At 43.9% G+C, this 18,811-nt stretch overlaps 1 protein-coding gene across 8 annotated transcripts in view; it reads left to right on the forward strand.

Annotated features, from left to right (window-relative positions):
• Positions 1-18,811, forward strand: part of Kif1b (kinesin family member 1B) — a 140,543-nt gene that overhangs the window by 86,762 nt on the left and 34,970 nt on the right. For 5 of the 8 annotated variants that reach the window (XM_057785182.1, XM_057785184.1, XM_057785186.1 and 2 more), the window contains 8 exons: positions 4,577-4,673; positions 6,029-6,177; positions 7,546-7,724; positions 8,577-8,714; positions 10,141-10,389; positions 16,481-16,599; positions 18,113-18,198; positions 18,557-18,686. In XM_057785182.1, the coding sequence (XP_057641165.1) occupies positions 4,577-4,673; positions 6,029-6,177; positions 7,546-7,724; positions 8,577-8,714; positions 10,141-10,389; positions 16,481-16,599; positions 18,113-18,198; positions 18,557-18,686 (1,147 nt within the window). The remainder of the gene's footprint in view (positions 1-4,576; positions 4,674-6,028; positions 6,178-7,545; positions 7,725-8,576; positions 8,715-10,140; positions 10,390-16,480; positions 16,600-18,112; positions 18,199-18,556; positions 18,687-18,811) is intronic. The other 3 variants (XM_057785188.1, XM_057785189.1, XM_057785190.1) reach the window with 1 other exon arrangement.

The raw sequence follows: 18,811 nt of genomic DNA on the forward strand, positions 1-18,811 counted from the left end.
TTCGTGCTTATTTGCCGACCTCTAAGGTCACATCTTGACAATATCACAGCGCAAATGCCACTGGCCTTTTATTTCTCCTCAGTTACACATCCTGACGACAGCAGCTTGTTTCCTGTCATGCTTAGCTCTTCCAAATCTTTGCTTCTGTGCCATTCTTCCTACCCCAGCCCACCCCAGCCAGGCATGGTGGCACACACCTTTAATCCCAGCAGTTGGGAGGCAGAGGCAGACCGATGTGGATGAGTTCGAGGCCAGCCTGGTCTACTTAGTAAGTTCTAGGACAGTCAGGGCTTCATAGTAAGACACTGTCTCAAAAGAAATAAATGATTTTTTGAAATGGGGTCTCATGTGTCCCATTTAATTTTCTCTGTAGCTGAAGGTGACCTTGAACTTGTGTTCCTCCTGCTTCCACCTCCCTAGTGCTCACATTGCAGGCTCGCACCAACACACCTAGTCCATACAGTGCTATATATATTTTTGTTTTCTAGACAAGCGCTCTATCAACTCACATTATTCTAGTAATTACAACCTGTGATTAGCCTGTCTATGCACTTGCTTGGTTCTTTAGTGCAGATGTAAGCTAACAGAATGAGGGCCTTCTCTGTTGTGTTCATTTCACCAGCCATCTGTGCACACAGGACTCAGAGTATAGTGTCACAGTGTTCTAGAGTCTTGCGAGAACAGTTGATGTGTCCACCGCCAAAATTAATGATGCCTAAGTCTGGCTTGAGACCTAATTGTTTGCATCCAGAGTACCTAGGTGATGTCTGATCCCTTAAGCACCTTTGAAATCCAAAACTGTTGAGATAGAACTGGGGTTACAAATCATTTTCTTGTAAAAAGCCAGGTAGTAACACTTTAAAATTGGTGTTGGGATAGAACCAGATGGGGCTTTGTGCGTGTACTGGAGTCTACTCCTAGTCCTTAGTAGTGCTTTGAGCTTTGTTGACCATGTGGTTAGGTGTCTGGATCCAGCCCAGCGGCCATGGTGTGCTGGTCTTTGATCTAAAAGGCAGTCATTTTTGAGTCCTTTTTTTTTTTTTTTGGGTTTTTCGAGACAGGGTTTCTCTGTGGTTTTGGAGCCTGTCCTGGAACTAGCTCTGTAGACCAGGCTGGTCTCGAACTCACAGAGATCCGCCTGCCTCTGCCTCCCAAGTGCTGGGATTAAAGGCGTGCGCCACCACCACCCGGCTTTTTGAGTCCTTTTGATCTAGAAGGTGAGGACATGACTGTCTCTGTCTGGAAGAGAGATATGTGTCAGATGCTCACGTGGGAAATGACAGTGTGGTCCCTGTGCCTGTGAAATTCAGAATTATGGAGAAGCAGCCACTGGACAGATAACCACACTGGTTATCAGTACTGTGTGACCAGCCAAGAGAGAAATGGAGGATGCTGTAAAAGGTCTGACAGGTGCCTCTAGGAATGCAAGCAGCCTCTCCTGTCCCTTGGCTGACGCCGGTTTCACTTCACTTTTCCTACCACCCCATCTGAAAGTGTCTCTCGCATCCCTTTCTTCTCCCTGGTCTTCCTCGTCTGTCTTCTTTCTACCTTGCTGTCTATTCTCCAGAATGCTTTTCTCTACCAAGGTGAGAGTGTGGGAATGTCCACTGTTTGCCGTCTCTTTTCCCCTCACCTACGGGCCCTTTTTCTTACTAACCTCTGTATTTGTAGCATCAGGGACTTAGTAGGAACACAGAATATACATGTCTGAAGGTTAGAGAGAGATGGCTTAGAGGTTAAGAGCTTGCAGCTGCTATAGAAGATTGGAGTTGGGGCTGGAGAGATGGCTCAGAGGTTAAGAGCATTGTCTGATCTTCCAGAGGTCCTGAGTTCAATTCCCAGCAACCACATGGTGGCTCACAACCATCTGTAGAGGGTTCTGGTGCCCTCTTCTGGCCTGCAGTCATACACACAGATAGAATATTGTATACATAATAAATAAATATTTTTTTTAAAAAAAAAAGAAGACTGGAGTTGGATGTCTAGCACCTATGTCAGACAGCTCACAGTCACCTGTAACTCTAGCCAGTGCCACCTTCTGGCCTCTGAGGGGCACATGCATACATGTGCACACTCATGCATGCGTGCACATGTTCGTGTGTGCACACACACACACACACAGATATTGTGACTCTGTCCCTGGAAGCTCATAAGTGGCTAGGTTTGGAAAAGAACTTCAATTCAGAAAATGGTTCTTCTATTGAACTACCAAATTCTGGTCAGAATTTAGTTGGAGGTTGGTATTTTCCCCATTCTGAGTGTCATGAGAGATCGTTTATTCCCACTAAAGCCTGGTGAGAACCTCTGAAGAAAGTTGTCCTCACACCGTAGCTGGTAGAGTCTAGACTTTGTTCTGGTTGGTAGTTTGACCAACTCAAAGACTTGTTCTTGAAAAACTCCCCAAGAGGAAATGTGGGTTTTCTCCCTGGTGGTTGTGAGATGAAACAGCATGCCTTTCTCCTTTTGCTGGAAGAATCCCATGTTATAAACAGGTCCTAAGGGGAGAATAATTAATGGCTACCAAGTGCATTTCAACACTACAGGGAAGCTGAAAAAATGGTGCAAAGAACTTTGTTTTTTTATTTATTTATCTGCATGTGATGTGCCTTCATTAGTTTATGTGCACCGTGGTGCCTGCCAAGGCCAGAAGGCATTGGATCTCCCGGAGCCGGAGTTACAAGGTGGTTTTGAACCATTTGATACAGGTGCTGGGAACTGAACCCAGGTCCTCTCACCCCTGCCATCTCACCAGCCCTCATCACTTTGTTCACCTTTTAGTTTGAAAACGGGAGCCATCTGGTAGTTGACTCCTCGATGCCTCTATATTTATACCTCCTAAAATCAGTGCTAGTCTATTAATATGATTATCTTCTAAGAAATTTAATGCTAGTTCTACATCATGCAGTATACACCCATTTTAAAAAAGTCTCCTTTTAGCCGAGCAGTGGTGGCACATGCCTTTAAACCCCAGTACTCAGGAAGCAGAAGCAGGCTGGTTTCTGTGAGTTCGAGGTCATCCTGGTCCACAAGTCAAGTTCCAGGACAGCCAGGGCTACACAGAGAAACCTTGTCTTGAAAAACAAGCAAACAAATAAATAAATAATCTATTCTTATTTTTCTCACAAGTACAAATTTTAGAAGAATGTGTGTTTTAGCCAGGTGATGGTGGCTCATGCCTTTAATCCCAGCACTTGGAAATCAGAGGTAGGCAGATCTCTATGAGTTCAAGGCCAGCCTGCTCTACAAAGCAAGTTCCAAGATAGCCAGGACTGTCTCGAAAATCAAACAAAACAAAACAAACAAAAAAAGTGTGTGTTTTAATCTGAGATTCAGTTGACATTTATTTGAATTGATTTGACTTGTTAATCTTTTTATTATGGACTGGTGAGATGGATCAGCAGGTAAAGGTACTTGATACCAAGCCTGCTGACTGAGCTCCATTTCAGGAACCCACATGGTAGAAGGAGAGGACCGATCCTTAAAATTTGTCATCTGACCTCCACCTCACTGCAGCACGTGTGTGCCCACACTCACATGCACACACACACACACACACACACACTAAGAAATAAATAAGCAAACGAATTAATAGAATTTAAAACTTTAAAAGGTGGAGAAAACAATAAAGAAGGTACCAACGACAGCCTCTAGCTTCTACACATGTGCACACCTGAACTCACACACAGAAACATGCGTGTGCAAGCATAGACACAGGAGTGCCATTTGATTAGCATCATTCCACGTAAGAGACCTCTCGTGTTTATCTGTTGATCCTTCTCCAGTTGTTGGGTAAGAAGGATCATAGACTATAAAATCTTTAAAAATGAAGAAATTATTACTTAGGAAAACGTTTGCTTTCTGGAGTTATAGGACAGTAAGACCAGTTGTTAGGCCCAAAACTCAGTCCCCCATTTAATAATTAATAATAATAAATCTTAATTAATAAAAAGAACAAGACTTTTCCCCATCATCCAGTGACCACTGCTCCCTTTGTGGTCATGCTGCTTGTACCGAAAGTCCCAGCAGTGAGGAGTAGGTACTGCTCTTGGGGAGGCCATGAGTCCAGGTCCCAGCACCTACACCAGCGGGCTGCTCACAGCTGTCCCCCTGGCTCCTTGGGCCCCAGCACCCTGTTGTGACCTCTTCCTGCATGATTCCACAGACACAGAATTTAAAAGTCCTTCAGTGAGAAAAGAGAATACGTGGGTCAGGTGGAGAAACAGAGGTAAACCTGATTTGTACTGTACTCATTTCAACCCATATTCTAGTACATATTTAACATAGACTTCCCCTCGAACCAGGAGTACTGTGGGCTTGGAATTTTCAGCCACAAGGAGCCTCAAAATCTCTTAATTCTCTCCCCTTTCGACTAGTTAGAAGAGTGGGGTCTCAGGAGGTCCTGGTGACTTGAATTCTCCCTGGGATTTTTGTTCTCTGGAATCCTTAATGTGTGAGATACTGTCCCCACCGCTTCCTGTGCTTGTCCCTTGCTGTCTTTGCTTCCCCTCCTTCCGTTTTCCCCTTTCCTTCTTATTTCCTCCCTTCTCTACATGTTATCTCCTTTCTTTTCACTCAGGACTATGAGAGTAAATTGCAGGCCTTGCAGAGGCAGGTCGAGACTCGTTCTCTGGCTGCAGAAACAACTGAAGAGGAAGAGGAGGAGGAGGAGGAAGGTGAGAGCTGGAGTCTGATCCCATTACAAAGCTGGATTCCTCGGATTTTCCCCGCTCTTTATTGACCTTGTACTGAGCTTGCTGCAACTCCAGGCGGCATTCTGTCGGGGGGGGGGGCGGGGGGGAGGGTTGGCAGCGTACCTAGAGCTTCCGCGGTTTCTGAGCACTGTCTTCACACAATCCCTTCCGCGGTTTCTGAGCACTGTCTTCACACAATCCCTTCCGCGGTTTCTGAGCACTGTCTTCACACAATCTTTTGGGAATGTCACATAGATCATCTCTCATCACTGCACGTTTGAACTTCCTGGGTCAGGCTCATGTAAATATAGAGCTTAATCGATGCTTATATAGTTTGTTCAGTGTTCTAGTTCCTGTCCATAATTCCCTGCTGAAGAATTTGGGACGTATTGGTGACTCAAAGCCATTGCTGGCAGATTGGTTTGATTATGACAGAGGATCCTTGCCAGGTAGACATGTAGCCTTGGCTGGCCTGACACTGTTGTAGACTGGCCTGGAAGTAAAGTTACCCTTCCTGCCACAGTAACTATGACTGGCTCATTCCTGTCAGATTGCTAATTATATTGTTTGGTAATGCTTGCCTATCTCAATCAACTTCTTAGCTGATTGGGGGCTTTTGACTGTTAGTTATTGTCGAGTTATGAAAGTATGCAATATAGTAAATACCAGGGACTTAAAAAATGTACCTACACATTTGAAGTAGATATATGGAAAGGGGGGCTGGCAAGATGGCTCATCAGGTAAGGGTGCTTTTTGCCAAACCTCATGACCTAACTTTGACGTCTAGAACCCACACTGTCAAAGGAGAATATTGACTTTTACAAATTGTTTTTGTTTGCTTGTTTTTTGAGACAGGGTTTCTCTGTGTAGCCCTGGCTGTCCTGGAACTGACTCTGTAGACCAGGCAGTGCTCGAACTCAGATCCGCCCGCCTCTGCCTCCTGGGTGCTGGCATTAAAAGCGTGCGCCGCCACCACCTGGCGACTCTTGCAGGTGGCATTCGAGCCTCTACATGCAGCTATGGCACATGCCCGTCCTCCAATAAATAACTGCAAGGCAAAGTTTACAATAAACAAAAATAACAAAATAAGGGATGTGTGTGATCCCAACACTTGGAGGTTGAGCAGGAGGATGAAGAGTTCGAGGCCACTCTTGACTTCATAGCAGATTTGAAACCAGCCTGGACTGCATGAGACCCTGTCTCAAACAAGCCAAGCAACCCAGAACCGTATTCTTTAAATTTTAGGTTTTTCTAGAGTACATATATACTGCATAGGAGGGATGAAGTCCCTCATGGTTGTTAAGTCACTGTTAAGTTTGCTTCCTCTGCTCTTTCAGTTCCTTGGACACAGCATGAGTTTGAGTTGGCCCAGTGGGCCTTCCGGAAATGGAAGTCTCACCAGTTTACTTCGTTACGGGACTTACTCTGGGGTAATGCAGTATACCTGAAGGAAGCCAATGCCATCAGCGTGGAACTAAAGAAGAAGGTATGGAGGGTGATCTGGTGGCAGAGTGTGTTCACTAAAATTAATAGCCTTAAATTTGCCTTTCACTTGGGGGGACTCAGCTGTTCGGTGCCGTGAAAAGCTTTATTCCATCTGTGTGCCAGCACAACATAGGTTGTAATGAAAAGTTAACATAGGTAGTAATTAAAAATTTACAGTCGTTGTTTTCTGGCTCATTTTACAAACCTGAGTATTCTAAGTGGGAGCTGGATAAACCTGTCAGCAGATATATGCTTTTGTCGGATTTCTGAGGAAAACCATGGTCTTCTTGTAGTTCTCACCCTTCAGCTTTGAGACCAGTGTATGTGCTCTGCGCTCAGCCAGCCAGTCTAGCCCAGCAGCAGCTGAGCTGACCTAATGGCTCCATAGCTCTGTGGCCTCATCTACAGACTAGGGTGGCAGCAGAACCTGCCACCGAGGGCGATGAGAGACGAGAGAGAGAACGGCTGCATGCAGAACTCTAACAGTGCCTAGACATGCCAACAGCCCCAGACTGCTGCTGTGACTGAGCACACCGCCTTGTGTGCAACGTCCAAATATCGTTCTTAAATTTGGAATCCTTGGTTCTTCTGTGTGCCTCACTGCTCAAGAGCTGGGGACTGTGTTGTGGAGTAAGAAGAAACACAGACTACCTGACTGGAAAACTGTTGTCTTTTCCTAGGCGAGTGTTTTACATTTGTGAACTGGGGTAGGTGACATCTTCACTCATGATTTCAGAAATACATTGTATTATTTATTAACCATTCTCTTCATTGAGTGGACTAAAGTCAGGAACTCTATCTTTTCTTGTTGCCGTACCTGTTGCTTAATTAGTATTTGGAGGTAATGATACAAGGCAAGGAGTAAATAATAATGCAAGAAGAAAATGATAGTCACGATACTTGCTACATAGCAAACGCTTGAATGATTAGTAGTTACCCTCGGCAGTCCACTAAAAGGCCGCATGTGCGTCCTCTCCTTGGGAAACGGCCATCCTCCTTTCAGCCTCTTGTTTATGTTCCACGGGAGTCTTCATCCTCCTACCATATTTACTGAGGTTTTAGTTTGTGGGGGGAAAGTCGCCACCCCAGGAAAACAAAGTTTGTGAACACCTTAGTTTAAAATTAAGATTGTTCCCTCAGTTAAAATGTGGAACATGTCTTCAGTTAGCCACTGCTGTCTGTTGGATAGATGTTCTGTATTTGACCTCTTTCCCCGTAGCAATGCTATACCGCCTTGTCTCTGAATCTCCCGGAGCTATGGGCCGAGCCCAGGGCCTTGCACTTGCTAAATCCCCAGTCCCTTGTGTCTGACCCTCACGTGCTGAGACAGTCATATGCACACTTGTCCGTCTTTATTCTCTCGCTTCAGGTGCAGTTTCAGTTCGTTCTGCTGACTGACACACTGTATTCCCCTTTGCCTCCTGAATTACTTCCCTCGGAGATGGAAAAAACTCACGAGGACAGGCCTTTCCCTCGAACAGTGGTGGCAGTGGAAGTCCAGGACCTGAAGAATGGAGCAACACATTATTGGTCTTTGGATAAACTCAAGTAGGAAAATACTTATAAAAGAATATTCTTTAAAAGAAAATAGTCAACTGTGGTGGCGCATGCCTTTAATCCCAGCACTCAGAAGGCAGAGGCAGGAGAATCTCTGTGAGTTTGAGGCCAGCCTGATTTATAGAGCAAGTTCCATACTGGCAAGGCTACACAGAGAAACTCTTGTCTTGAGAAAAAAAAAAAGAGGGTTGCGCTGATTGCTTAAATGGGTTCCCTCATACTCACCTCTTTCTGAAGATAATAACAGTTCCTTTACTGTGGCCTCTAAGCACTCTCAACAATATTTTCATCCATCCATTTTCTCAAATCAGTGAAACTCATTTCTCAGACAACTTCGACATTTATTGATTTTTTTAATTTGCTTTCATAAGCCCTCTTGTATTTTAGATAAGCCAAGTTTGTATTTATTTCTATCTTGGATCCTCTTACTCTAGTCCTGGGCCTCATGGTAATCTTTAATAAATAGGGGAGTGACCATTTCATTTCTTTTACATAGAGTGTGACAAAATAATCCCCTTTATCTAATTGTATTTGTGATGTCAAACACCATTGAAGTTCGTGTCTTGCCCGACTATAAGTTTAATCAAATCAGATCACATGCTTGCATGTGCTTCTGAGAAAATCTGACTCTATAGGCCATTTTTTTTACTTCCATTGGCTTCTCTCTCTGCTCACACATTTTGGATTCTGAGTGTTTTGGTTTCTGTGCTGAAAGCTATGCCTGGTCTAATAGCATTAAGTGATAGGAATGGCTTCTTAGAACTGGTTTGCAAGGAGTTTCCAGAGCGAAGTTTAATGCCGTCTCCTTATCTGAACTCAGTTTGCCCTGTATTTGCTCAACAGACAGAGACTGGATTTAATGCGAGAGATGTATGACAGAGCAGGTGAGATGGCTTCCAGTGCCCAAGACGAGAGCGAAGCAACCATGACCGGCAGCGACCCCTTCTACGATCGGTTCCACTGGTTCAAGCTTGTGGGAAGGTATGTAGTGATTTTGTTGTCTTTGGAAAAATAATAGCAAGTACTTTTACTTTTTAAAATGTTGGTAGAGAGTATGGGGGAAAGGAATCTGTATATAAAAGCTTCTTCTCAGGTGGGGTTTGGTGCTCAGCCTAGGATGTCGGTTCCCAGCACTAGAGGAAAAAACAAACCAAAAGCCACCTCTATCTGATCTTCTCCACCCAGAACCACCGTATGCTTTAGTATATTTACTTCAGTTTCACACAGTGTGCATTGCTTTCTCAGACTTGTAGCCAGAGCATCTGACGGTCATCCTGGACTCTCAGCTTGCAAAACGTTTTGTAATTGATCAAGGTAAACTGAGGAGAAAAAGAAGACTTGTCTGAATCCCGTATGGCTTAGATAGAAGTCACAGGGTGTGTTCTCAGACTGTGGTGGAGAACCTCTGAAATCTGATTGGTATTTTCTTGCTTCAGTTATTACCCAGAGCAAGTTAACTGCACACCATGATAGCCTCTTCTTTTATAAAATTTCTTTTATAAAGACATCGCTCTCAACATTTTATGGAAACAAAAGCACTTTAGTGAGTGTGTATTTAGATTTTAGTTCTAAAGAGTTTTAGAAATGTAAAAGCAGAGAAATGTAAATTTTTTAAAAAGATTTTATTTTTTATGTGTATGGGTATTTTGCCTGCATGTGTGTCTGTATTTATATGCATGCCTGATGCTCACCGGAGCCAAAAGAGCGCATTGGATCCCCTAGAACTGGACTTCCAGATGGTTGTGAGCTACTTGAGGGTGCTGGGAACCAAATCCAGGTCCTCTGCAAGAGCAGCCAGTGCTCTTAACCATTGAGCCATCTCTCCAGCCTCAGGTGAATCTTGAGCTTACTAGTTCCAGAATTTTGAGTTACTCTTCAATGCCCTGTGATGGTTTGTAAAGGTGCCTACTGAAGGTAGTTATTGGTCAACCTTTTCCACTCCATTCTGATAGTAGACGAGGCTTTGCAGAGGGGGACCGGCCAGACACGTCTCATGTGAGCCTCTGCTGCTTTGGTATACACAGTTTCATTCATTTGGTGTTCTGCTCTGAACTGACAAGAGAATTTGCTTAAAGCCTTATTATTTTCCTTTTGAGTGGCTTTTAGAGGACAGGATGCTGATCTTTTGTGTAAACTGGAGAACATCAACGACCTCAGATGGTTCACTCATGGAGACTCTGTGTTTCTTATTCTGAGGCTCTGTCCTTACAGATCTTCTCAGCCTGCCCTGTTCCCTTTACCTGAGCCATGCAGCTTATGCTCATTTTCCACTTTTGCTTTTCTATTTGCTTTTACCGTGTTGATTCTGTCAGTGGATTCTGTCCTCTTGGCAGGCACCTGAGCATCCTATTTAACCAACTGTTCCTCTCTCCCTGCCTGTGTAATCGGTGTCTTACCTGGTGTCTAGCTCCCCCATTTTCCACGGCTGTGTGAATGAGCGCCTTGCCGACCGCACACCCTCCCCCACTTTTTCCACGGCCGATTCCGACATCACTGAACTGGCTGACGAGCAGCAGGATGACATGGAGGATTTTGATGATGAGGCATTCGTGGATGACACCGGCTCTGACGCAGGGATGGAAGAGGGATCAGATCTCTTCAGTGATGGGCATGACCCGTTTTACGACCGATCCCCTTGGTTCATTTTAGTAGGAAGGTTGGTGAGGTTATTGTGAGAAAGGCGAAAAGGGACCAGCTCTTGTTCTAAATGCCTCTTTGTGCAATTTTGGATAATCCTGCTTTAGCCCTTTACTTCAAGAACAGTCCTGCCTGAGTCTTCCAGTGCTCAAAGGTCTGTGAAGGCCAGTGAGGCTGGAAAATGAGCACAGGCCTTGCCTGGGAGGCACGGTCTACTTAGCACACGAGACAGCATCTTATGAGGACTACCTGGAGGCTGCTTGACCCAGATTGTTCGGCAATTAAGATTCCCATGTAATGGGTTCAGCACACGTTACTGTAGTCTAGATGCTTCATCTCTAAAGGGAAACAGATGGGAATAAAATGAGCAGGAGCCAAGAAAGCCGCAGGTTAGGCTGAGGAATTGGTGGCACCTCAGAAATTAGAGGACTGCAGTGGACTTGCTCTAGAGGAGAATCGGGAGTGCCCAGCTCTCCTTTGTTGACAGCGGCTGTCTTGCTGTATCTGGTTTCTGAACCTATCTGCAGGTCCTGGACTTCTGCCAGAAATAACTTGTAGGGTTTATAATCATGGATCTTAGGAAGTTATCTTTGTCGCCACCATCAGTATTTGTTTATGGTACATGAAACTTTTACCTTGAGGTCCCAGGCTGAGTCACTGTCTCCAGCTCTTGGTGTGCACACCTCTCTGTCAGAGGTCATAGGTTCCTGATATTTCCACATCCACTCTTCGTAATGAAGTAATTTTAGGTTTGATAGTAGAATGCTCATTGCTTTAAGCTGGGTATGGTAGTGCACACCTCCAATGCCAGCACTTGGGGTGGAGGCAGGAAGATTAGAGTTTGGGGTTATACGTGGCTATATAGAGAGTTTGGAGCTAGCTTGGGACACGTGAGACTCTGTCTTAAAAAAAAAAATATAACAGAAACAAAGCCAAGCGGTGGTGGCAGCACTCAGGAGGCAGAGGCAGGCAGATCTCTGTGTGTTCGAGGCCAGCGTAGTCTACAGAGCTAGTTCCAGGACAGCCAAGGTGATACAAAGAAACCCTGTCTGGAAAAAACAAAGATTAAGGTTAATGATGCATTAATCTACCACTGTTGAGCGGGTAAGCACCAGATGCTCGTCTCCTGACACAATAGAGACATAGAGTTCAGACTTAGCTGTCGTATGGACTGGACCCCTAGTGGGAACTCATCACTCACTGGAGAGGATGACAGAGCAAAAAGAAAAGCTTTAGGTAGAAGTGACACCAAAATTGCTATAGTGGCCTGAGTTCTATAATACAGATTCTTCATGAACAAATGAGATGAGATTATATAGTCGTGAATATTGTTAGCCTGTGGGGCATTGCCAGTGTTAGGGCTTTAGAGAAGCCATTTTATATTGAAATGAGAGAAGTATGCACGAAGAGTGCTTTATTTATTCCAATCCTTATCCCTCAGCACATTCCTGTTCTAGTCTAAGAAGACCGGCAGTAGAACCAGATTCTGATCATTAGCTTATTCACTTTGCATTCACTCCTCTGTCTGTTTGCCGTGTTCTGCAACATCACACTATGAGGAGGAGGCCTGGTAAAGAGAATCCCAACACAGTGGTCAGGAGGACCTTGAGTCCTGGGCTTCTCTGGCACTCACTTAGGACAAGCAACTTAAATGAGTTAGAGGAAAAGAACCTTTTTTAAAAAATCCATTTTTCGGGCTGGAGAGATAGCTCAGTGGTTAAGAGCACTGCCTGCTCTTCCAGAGGTCGTAAGTTCAATTCCCAGCAACCACATGGTGGTTCACAACCACCTAAAATGAGATCTGGTGCCCTCTTCTGGCCTGCAGGCAGGCAGACCACTATATACTTACTTAATTAATTAAATACCATAAAAAAATCCATTTCCCCGTTTTTTATATTTCATTATCTGTACTAACAAAATGAATGTAGCCATTAAGACTTTTGCTTAGAGCCAGGCATAGTGATACACGCAGAGGCTGCAGATCTTTGTGAGTTCAAGGCCAATCTGATCTCTACATAGTGAGTTCCAGGAGAGCCAGGGCTACATAGTGAAACCCTGTCTTCAAAAGAAAAAGAAAAGCCGGGCGGTGGTGGCGCACGCCTTTAATCCCAGCACTTGGGAGGCAGAGGCAGGCGGATCTCTGTGAGTTCGAGACCAGCCTGGTCTACAAGAGCCTTCCAGGAAAGGCTCCAAAACCACAGAGAAACCCTGTCTCGAAAAACCAAAAAAAAAAAAAAAAAAAAAAAAAAAAAAAAGAAAGAAAGAAAAAGAAAAAAAAGACTTCTTCTTCTTAGAAGTACTTGTATCTTGAGTTGGTTTTATGAAAGAGTTAAGTCAGAATCTTCCTTAATGTGGTCACTCACCGTGCCAAGTAAGATGCATAGTTTCTTTCTAGTTTTATTCGTCTGTAGTATATAAGAATAGATATAAAGCAGTCAGCTACACTGATTTTCATTTAGATTTTTTTTTTGGAGGGGGGGTTTTCGAGACAGGGTTTCTCTGTGGTTTTGGAGCCTGTCCTGGAACTAGCTCTTGTAGACCAGGCTGGTCTCGAACTCACAGAGCTCCGCCTGCCTCTGCCTCCAGAGTGCTGGGATTAAAGGCGTGCACCACCACTGCCCGGCTTCATTTAGAATATTTGTGGAGCTATGTTTTCGTTTGTTCGGATTTCTGGGTTCTAGAGCTAACACTTCCTTGCAAGAAGGGGGCTGAGGTGGTGAGCTGGGAGAACTCGGTGGTGATTTCCCTGGGTTCAAATCTTACCACCAAACAGAAGCTCCTGGGAGAAGGTGAAGTCATAGCAGTCAGTGAAGAACAGCTCTCCAGTTTTGCCCCAGCAGCATCTCCCAGTTGTGTGGTGGTGACCAGACGTGTCACGTTATAAGTCCTTTCCTGTTGTTATAGGTCACGGTGTCAGGTTCCCTATTGGCCCAGAATTATAAACAGAACTCACTGTAAAAATTTGCATGTTTTCCTTTGAATTCCATTGATACGTGTGTTTCTTGGCCATGGCTGCCTCTGGTGAATCTTTGTATCCAGAGTAAAAGAGCTTGTCCCTTTAGCTATTCTCTTACAGCATGTTGGGATGTTATGAAACGCCATCATAACTCGGGCTGAAATGTAAAATATATGTTAGTCTTCTGGGCGAAAGGAGCAAAAGATGGTTATTCTGTGACCTTTCTCAAGTACCTAAACTGATGTCTTTTCTATGAGTATCACCGTAATTATGCTGATTTTCTTTATGTTGACAAATTAGCTTCTCTACTGATGTAACTTCACATCGTTTTCTGCTCATGTGTCTTTTACATCTTCTCCCCTCCATTCCTGTTCTCCTTCAGTCTGCTGGGTCAAAGTATAAGGACATTCAATACAGAGTTAATCATGAAATTCGAGTTTAAAAGCTTCTGAGGAGAAGAAGCCTTGCACAGCGTTGGGCTAAAGGCTGTGTTCTGATTGCACAGCACTTAGCTGTCTAGTGAGTGTGTCTGTGTCACAGAGCCAGTGCCTCTGCCTTGCCGTAGACTCTCCTAGAGATGAACATGTACAGCGCCTTCAGTACATCAGTATTTAGAACAGCCTTTGTCATGGGCAGAAGGAATTGTCACCATTAATGTGCAGTCCAGCATTATTTTGTGATGATATGCCTGTGAATGTATGTTTCTAAAAACAAGTAGCTCTTGGGCTGGTGACTTTGCTTAGCAGTACAGCCTCTGCCTAACATGTCAAGGTCATAAAGAACACATGCACTACAGTGGTTTTTAATTTTGCCTAATAATTATACTTTACATAGTAAAAATTAAGTAACAGCGAGATCTCTAAGTAGTCTATGTGGTCAATATCCATTGTAAGTTTGCTTTTGAAAAGTCAGACTAGTATAAAGTTAGGTGGCTTGCTTTTCTGCCCCAGTATGACCCATCTTCCTGAAAAGTTTTCCACTTCTGTGTAAAGATAAAGGATGGGTCACCTTCCTGGGTTCTAACATACATAAGCATTCACTTACTAGATATTTATTGAGTGTATTCACTGCAAGCCATGTCTCTGCAGAGAGGTGAGCAAACCAGAGCTGGCTCCTGTCCTCATAGTCTTGTAGTCCGGTGAGTGATGAAGACGCTGAGTGATAATCACATAGATACCAGTGATAGCCACAGTGAAAGGAGTGTGTGTGTGTGTCCAGCATGTAATGTTGGGAGGGCCTGTCATAGAAGCAGCATTTACAGTAAGACCTAAGGCTGTGAAATCAAAGCATGGGGTGGAGGACAGGACTGCAGGAAGAAGAGACGTGTGATGGCTCTTAATGGCCCGGGCATCGAAAGTGGGCAGGTCTGACTGGAATGCCATTGAGGCAGGAGTATAGCCTGTGTGTGTGCTGACTTTGGAAGTGAAATTAGCCATTTGGTTCCATATGCCAAATCCTTAGTTTCTGAAACTCAGTCGAGGTAGTGGTGTTTGATCCTACTGGTAATCCTTTTAGATTACATTTTCATTCATAAGTTTCTGTTCAGCGGAAGGTTAATCCTCTGTGTTAATATTCTCTCTTGCTTTGGAGCAGACTGAAAGGGAATTAGACATCATGCTACAATTTCCTGTTCATTTGCAGTTATTTGTGTTTGCTTTTCATGCGTACTTCATTTATGCTCTTAAATGTTATTAATGTAATGCATTGTACCTATTTTAATAATCTCTTTCATTGTTTTGAGTTGAAATCCTGAGTATCCATTCCTTCATTCTTCTCTCTTTGTAATGTGAACGTTAGATCAAGAAATGCAGCAAACAGTCCTGTGCATCAGGGTCAGTTATATTTAGTTTCCTGGGGTAATATACTCTTCATCTTTTGTTTTATGTACAAAGATCAGCATATACCAAGTGAGAAGACAGGGGTAACAGTAGGAACTAGATTCCACTTTTTCTTCCAGTTATTGGAACACGTGCCCTTTGGACTTGTGATGATCAGTTTTAATTGCTTTAAAAAAATGAGCAGGGGCAGTTGTGAGATGGCTCATTGGGTAGTGGCATTGACCACCTGCCTGATCCATGAAACACACATGGTGGAAAGAGAGAAGGGAATTATTCACAGTTGTCTCCTATCCCCTCACCTACAACACATACACATTCTAATGAGACCACGTGAATACAAATGTTTAAAAAAAAATCTACAAAATAGTGAACCTTTTAAAAGCACGAAGATGATAGGACTTGTCTAGTGTGTTAGAAATATCAAGTATTGGCCAGGTCTGGAAGCTCAGGCCTGTAATCGCAGTTACTTGGAAGACTGAGGCAGCAGGATAGAGATTTTTAATGCTTGCCTAGGCTGCAAAGTGAGTTCAAAGACAGCCTGAGTAGTGAGGCCCTGTCTCAGAAGGGCTGGGCTGATAGAATGCTGAGGTCTTACGTAATAAGTATGAACCTCTAGTTTCTCCCCCAGGACCACAAAATAAGAAAATAGAAGGGGAGACAGGAGAGACTTGTAACTCCCCTTTTACTGATGACTTTAGTTTGAGGAACAGAGACTAACTGCCTAGGGCTGGCTCTGTCCTCTCCCTTAGCCTTCATCTTGATGCCCATTCTCCTGCCAGCTCACTACTCGGAAATTTCTGGCTGCATAGCCTCTCTGCCTACATGTCTGCTTCTCTCACCTTTTAAATAGTCCTTTAAGTAAAGCAAAGACTCATAGTGCTGCGATGTAAAATCCACTTTAGAACTAGTAACTATTTCAGACACATTTCCCTGCCTTTTTTTAATCTCTTGGTTTCTCTTTTGTGTATGGTGAGAAGCCAGATCTCTTGGTCCATGCTTACCTTTGAATGTTTCGCTCTTCAGTGAGCTCCTCTCCTCTGCAGGAAGCCACAGTACTGAACATCTACTTCCAGTTGTTACTCCTCCACCTATGGTGTGATCTTTTTAAGAGAATAATTTGTATAAGTCGGTCTTCGCACTTGCTTATGTATTGATTGCGTGAGAAAGCAGCTGGAGGCAATTTAAGACGTCAGAATTCAGAGACATCTTAAAAGGCCCAGAGACTAGTTTGGGGAAACATTCTCTCAATCGATGGAAAGTCCCAGCCTCTCCTTCCTCAGATGTTCTGATGTTTGTCTCTGGGTTTATATCTCCAGGGCATTTGTGTACTTGAGCAACCTGCTGTACCCGGTGCCCCTGATTCACAGGGTGGCCATCGTCAGTGAGAAGGGGGAAGTGCGGGGATTTCTGCGCGTGGCTGTGCAGGCCATTGCAGGTGAGTGACCTTTTCCTCAATGGGAACTGTGGGTTCTTTCCTACAGAAAAAGCAGGATAGGGGATAGAGAGATGGCTCAGTGGCTAAGAGCACTGGCTCTTCTTCCAGAGAAGCTGGGTTCAATTCCCAGCACCCACATGGCAACTCATAACTGTCTGTATTTCCAGTTCAGGGGATCTGACACCCTCACACAGACTTACATGCAGGCAAAACACCAATGCTCTTAAAATAAAAAAAGAAAGAAATCACAGAAAAACCAGGCTAGCACCATGTGGGTGACACTTCAGCCACATATATAAGTGGCGGTGTGTTTGTTCAGTCAAGGAAGGCCTCCTTAAGCCTCCTCTCTATTCGTGTATCTATATCCTCACCACCTCAAGTATCATAAGTAGATTTTACCTTAGTCTGGGATATTGCCTGTTTTGAGAAACATTGTGTGTAGCTATCTAACTCTAGGATTGACTTTGAAAAAGTGATGAGCAGTTTAGACCAGCATGGAGGATTGTGTAGTTTGAAGTCAGCCTGAGCTGAATAGTAAGACATTGTTTTTGTTTGTTTGTTTTTAAAAAGTCAGGATGCTCTTTTGGTTTGAGATAGTTTTTTTCTGTATATCTTAGGCTGACCTCAAACTCAAATTCTTCCTACCTCAGCCTCTTAAGTGTTGGGATTATACACCACAGTGCTTGGCTCACGTATTGAACATTTTACTTTTGTATTTTGAATTGTTTGTAGTTTAAGGTTTCACAGTGTGGTCCAGATTGTCCTGTACTCAACAGTTCTCCTGTCTTGATGTCCTGAGTGCTGACCTCACAAGTATGAGCCCCCACACCCAGCTAATAGGCCTTGAACGTCAGAATAACCAAGGATTTTAGGTCATTCTGGCCTAGCTTTCTATTAGACTTTTTCTTTCTGACTGAGCATAGTGGTACAAGCTATAATTCCAGAATTAGAAGGTAGAGACAGGAAGATCAGGAGTTGAAGGTCAGCCTTAGCTACAGAGTGAGTTTGAGGCCAACCTGGACTCATATATGAGATCCTGTCTCAAGACAAGAGGCCATTTATTTCCCTGCTAAATGTAATACATGGATCAAATATGTTTCACTTCCCATGACTGTGCCAGCATTCTGAGGAAAGAGTATGGCTGTTTCCTGTACTGTCTATCTTAACTCATAAATGCTGGGCTCTGTGTGATGGAGACTGTCACATAGTCACCTCATCCACAAGTTAGTATAATGTTTCAGTCTGTGTTGCCTATTATTGAATATATAGTCTTGCCAAGATGTTAAGGGGTCAGAATTCCTAGGTGTGACGTTATAAACAAACTCAGGATTGAAACCAGTTCTTTTTAACTCCTCTCATTTGAGCAGGAATGGTTGGGAGCGGCAGCTGCGGCTCATTTCTGCAGTGCCGTTCACTCTTATACTGAGTCTCTCCTCCCTACTCTATGATTCTCTGAGCGTGGTTCCCCTCACGTGCACTATCATCCCGTCTTTGTTGACTTCTTTCTATTTAGCGGATGAAGAAGCTCCTGATTATGGCTCTGGGATTCGGCAGTCAGGAACAGCTAAAATATCTTTTGATAACGAGTACTTTAATCAGGTAAGAAGTATTTGGGAAAGACGGAACACCTTCAGGAAAAGAAAAGGAAGAAAATGGATTTATGAGGAAAATGTCCACCGCTAACACCCATTTCCTTTGCCTAGAACGTTAGCAATCCTAAGATGCTGGTTACTCCACAGTTAGTTACTCAGTAAGATATGGGCTATGTCTAATAGTTACAAAGATGAAAATGCATTAACAGACTGCCTTCTCCCCCACATCTCTTAGTCCCACTTACTATTATTTTGTACAAATAATTATTTGTTGTACAAATAAAATCATTGTTATTATTGTACAAATAAAAATCGATCAAGACATGGAAGAGTACGTCATTTACCGAGCCTTGCCTTACTTCCAGAGTGACTTTTCTTCGGTCGCAATGACTCGTTCTGGCCTGTCTTTGGAGGAGCTGAGGATTGTGGAAGGGCAGGGTCAGAGTTCTGATGTCATCACTCCTGCTGAAGAAGTCAACCGAATGAATGACTTGGGTGCGTAGGCAGACGCTGTCACTGAGGAGATTCTCAGGGGAAACGTTGACTACCACGACTGAGCAGTGACTCTGGTCAGCTGGAAACAGGAAGAACACCCAGGTCCTCCTCTTCATATTACTTGA

This window comes from Chionomys nivalis, chromosome 11 (assembly GCF_950005125.1).
Source record: "Chionomys nivalis chromosome 11, mChiNiv1.1, whole genome shotgun sequence".
Taxonomy (NCBI): domain Eukaryota; kingdom Metazoa; phylum Chordata; class Mammalia; order Rodentia; family Cricetidae; genus Chionomys; species Chionomys nivalis.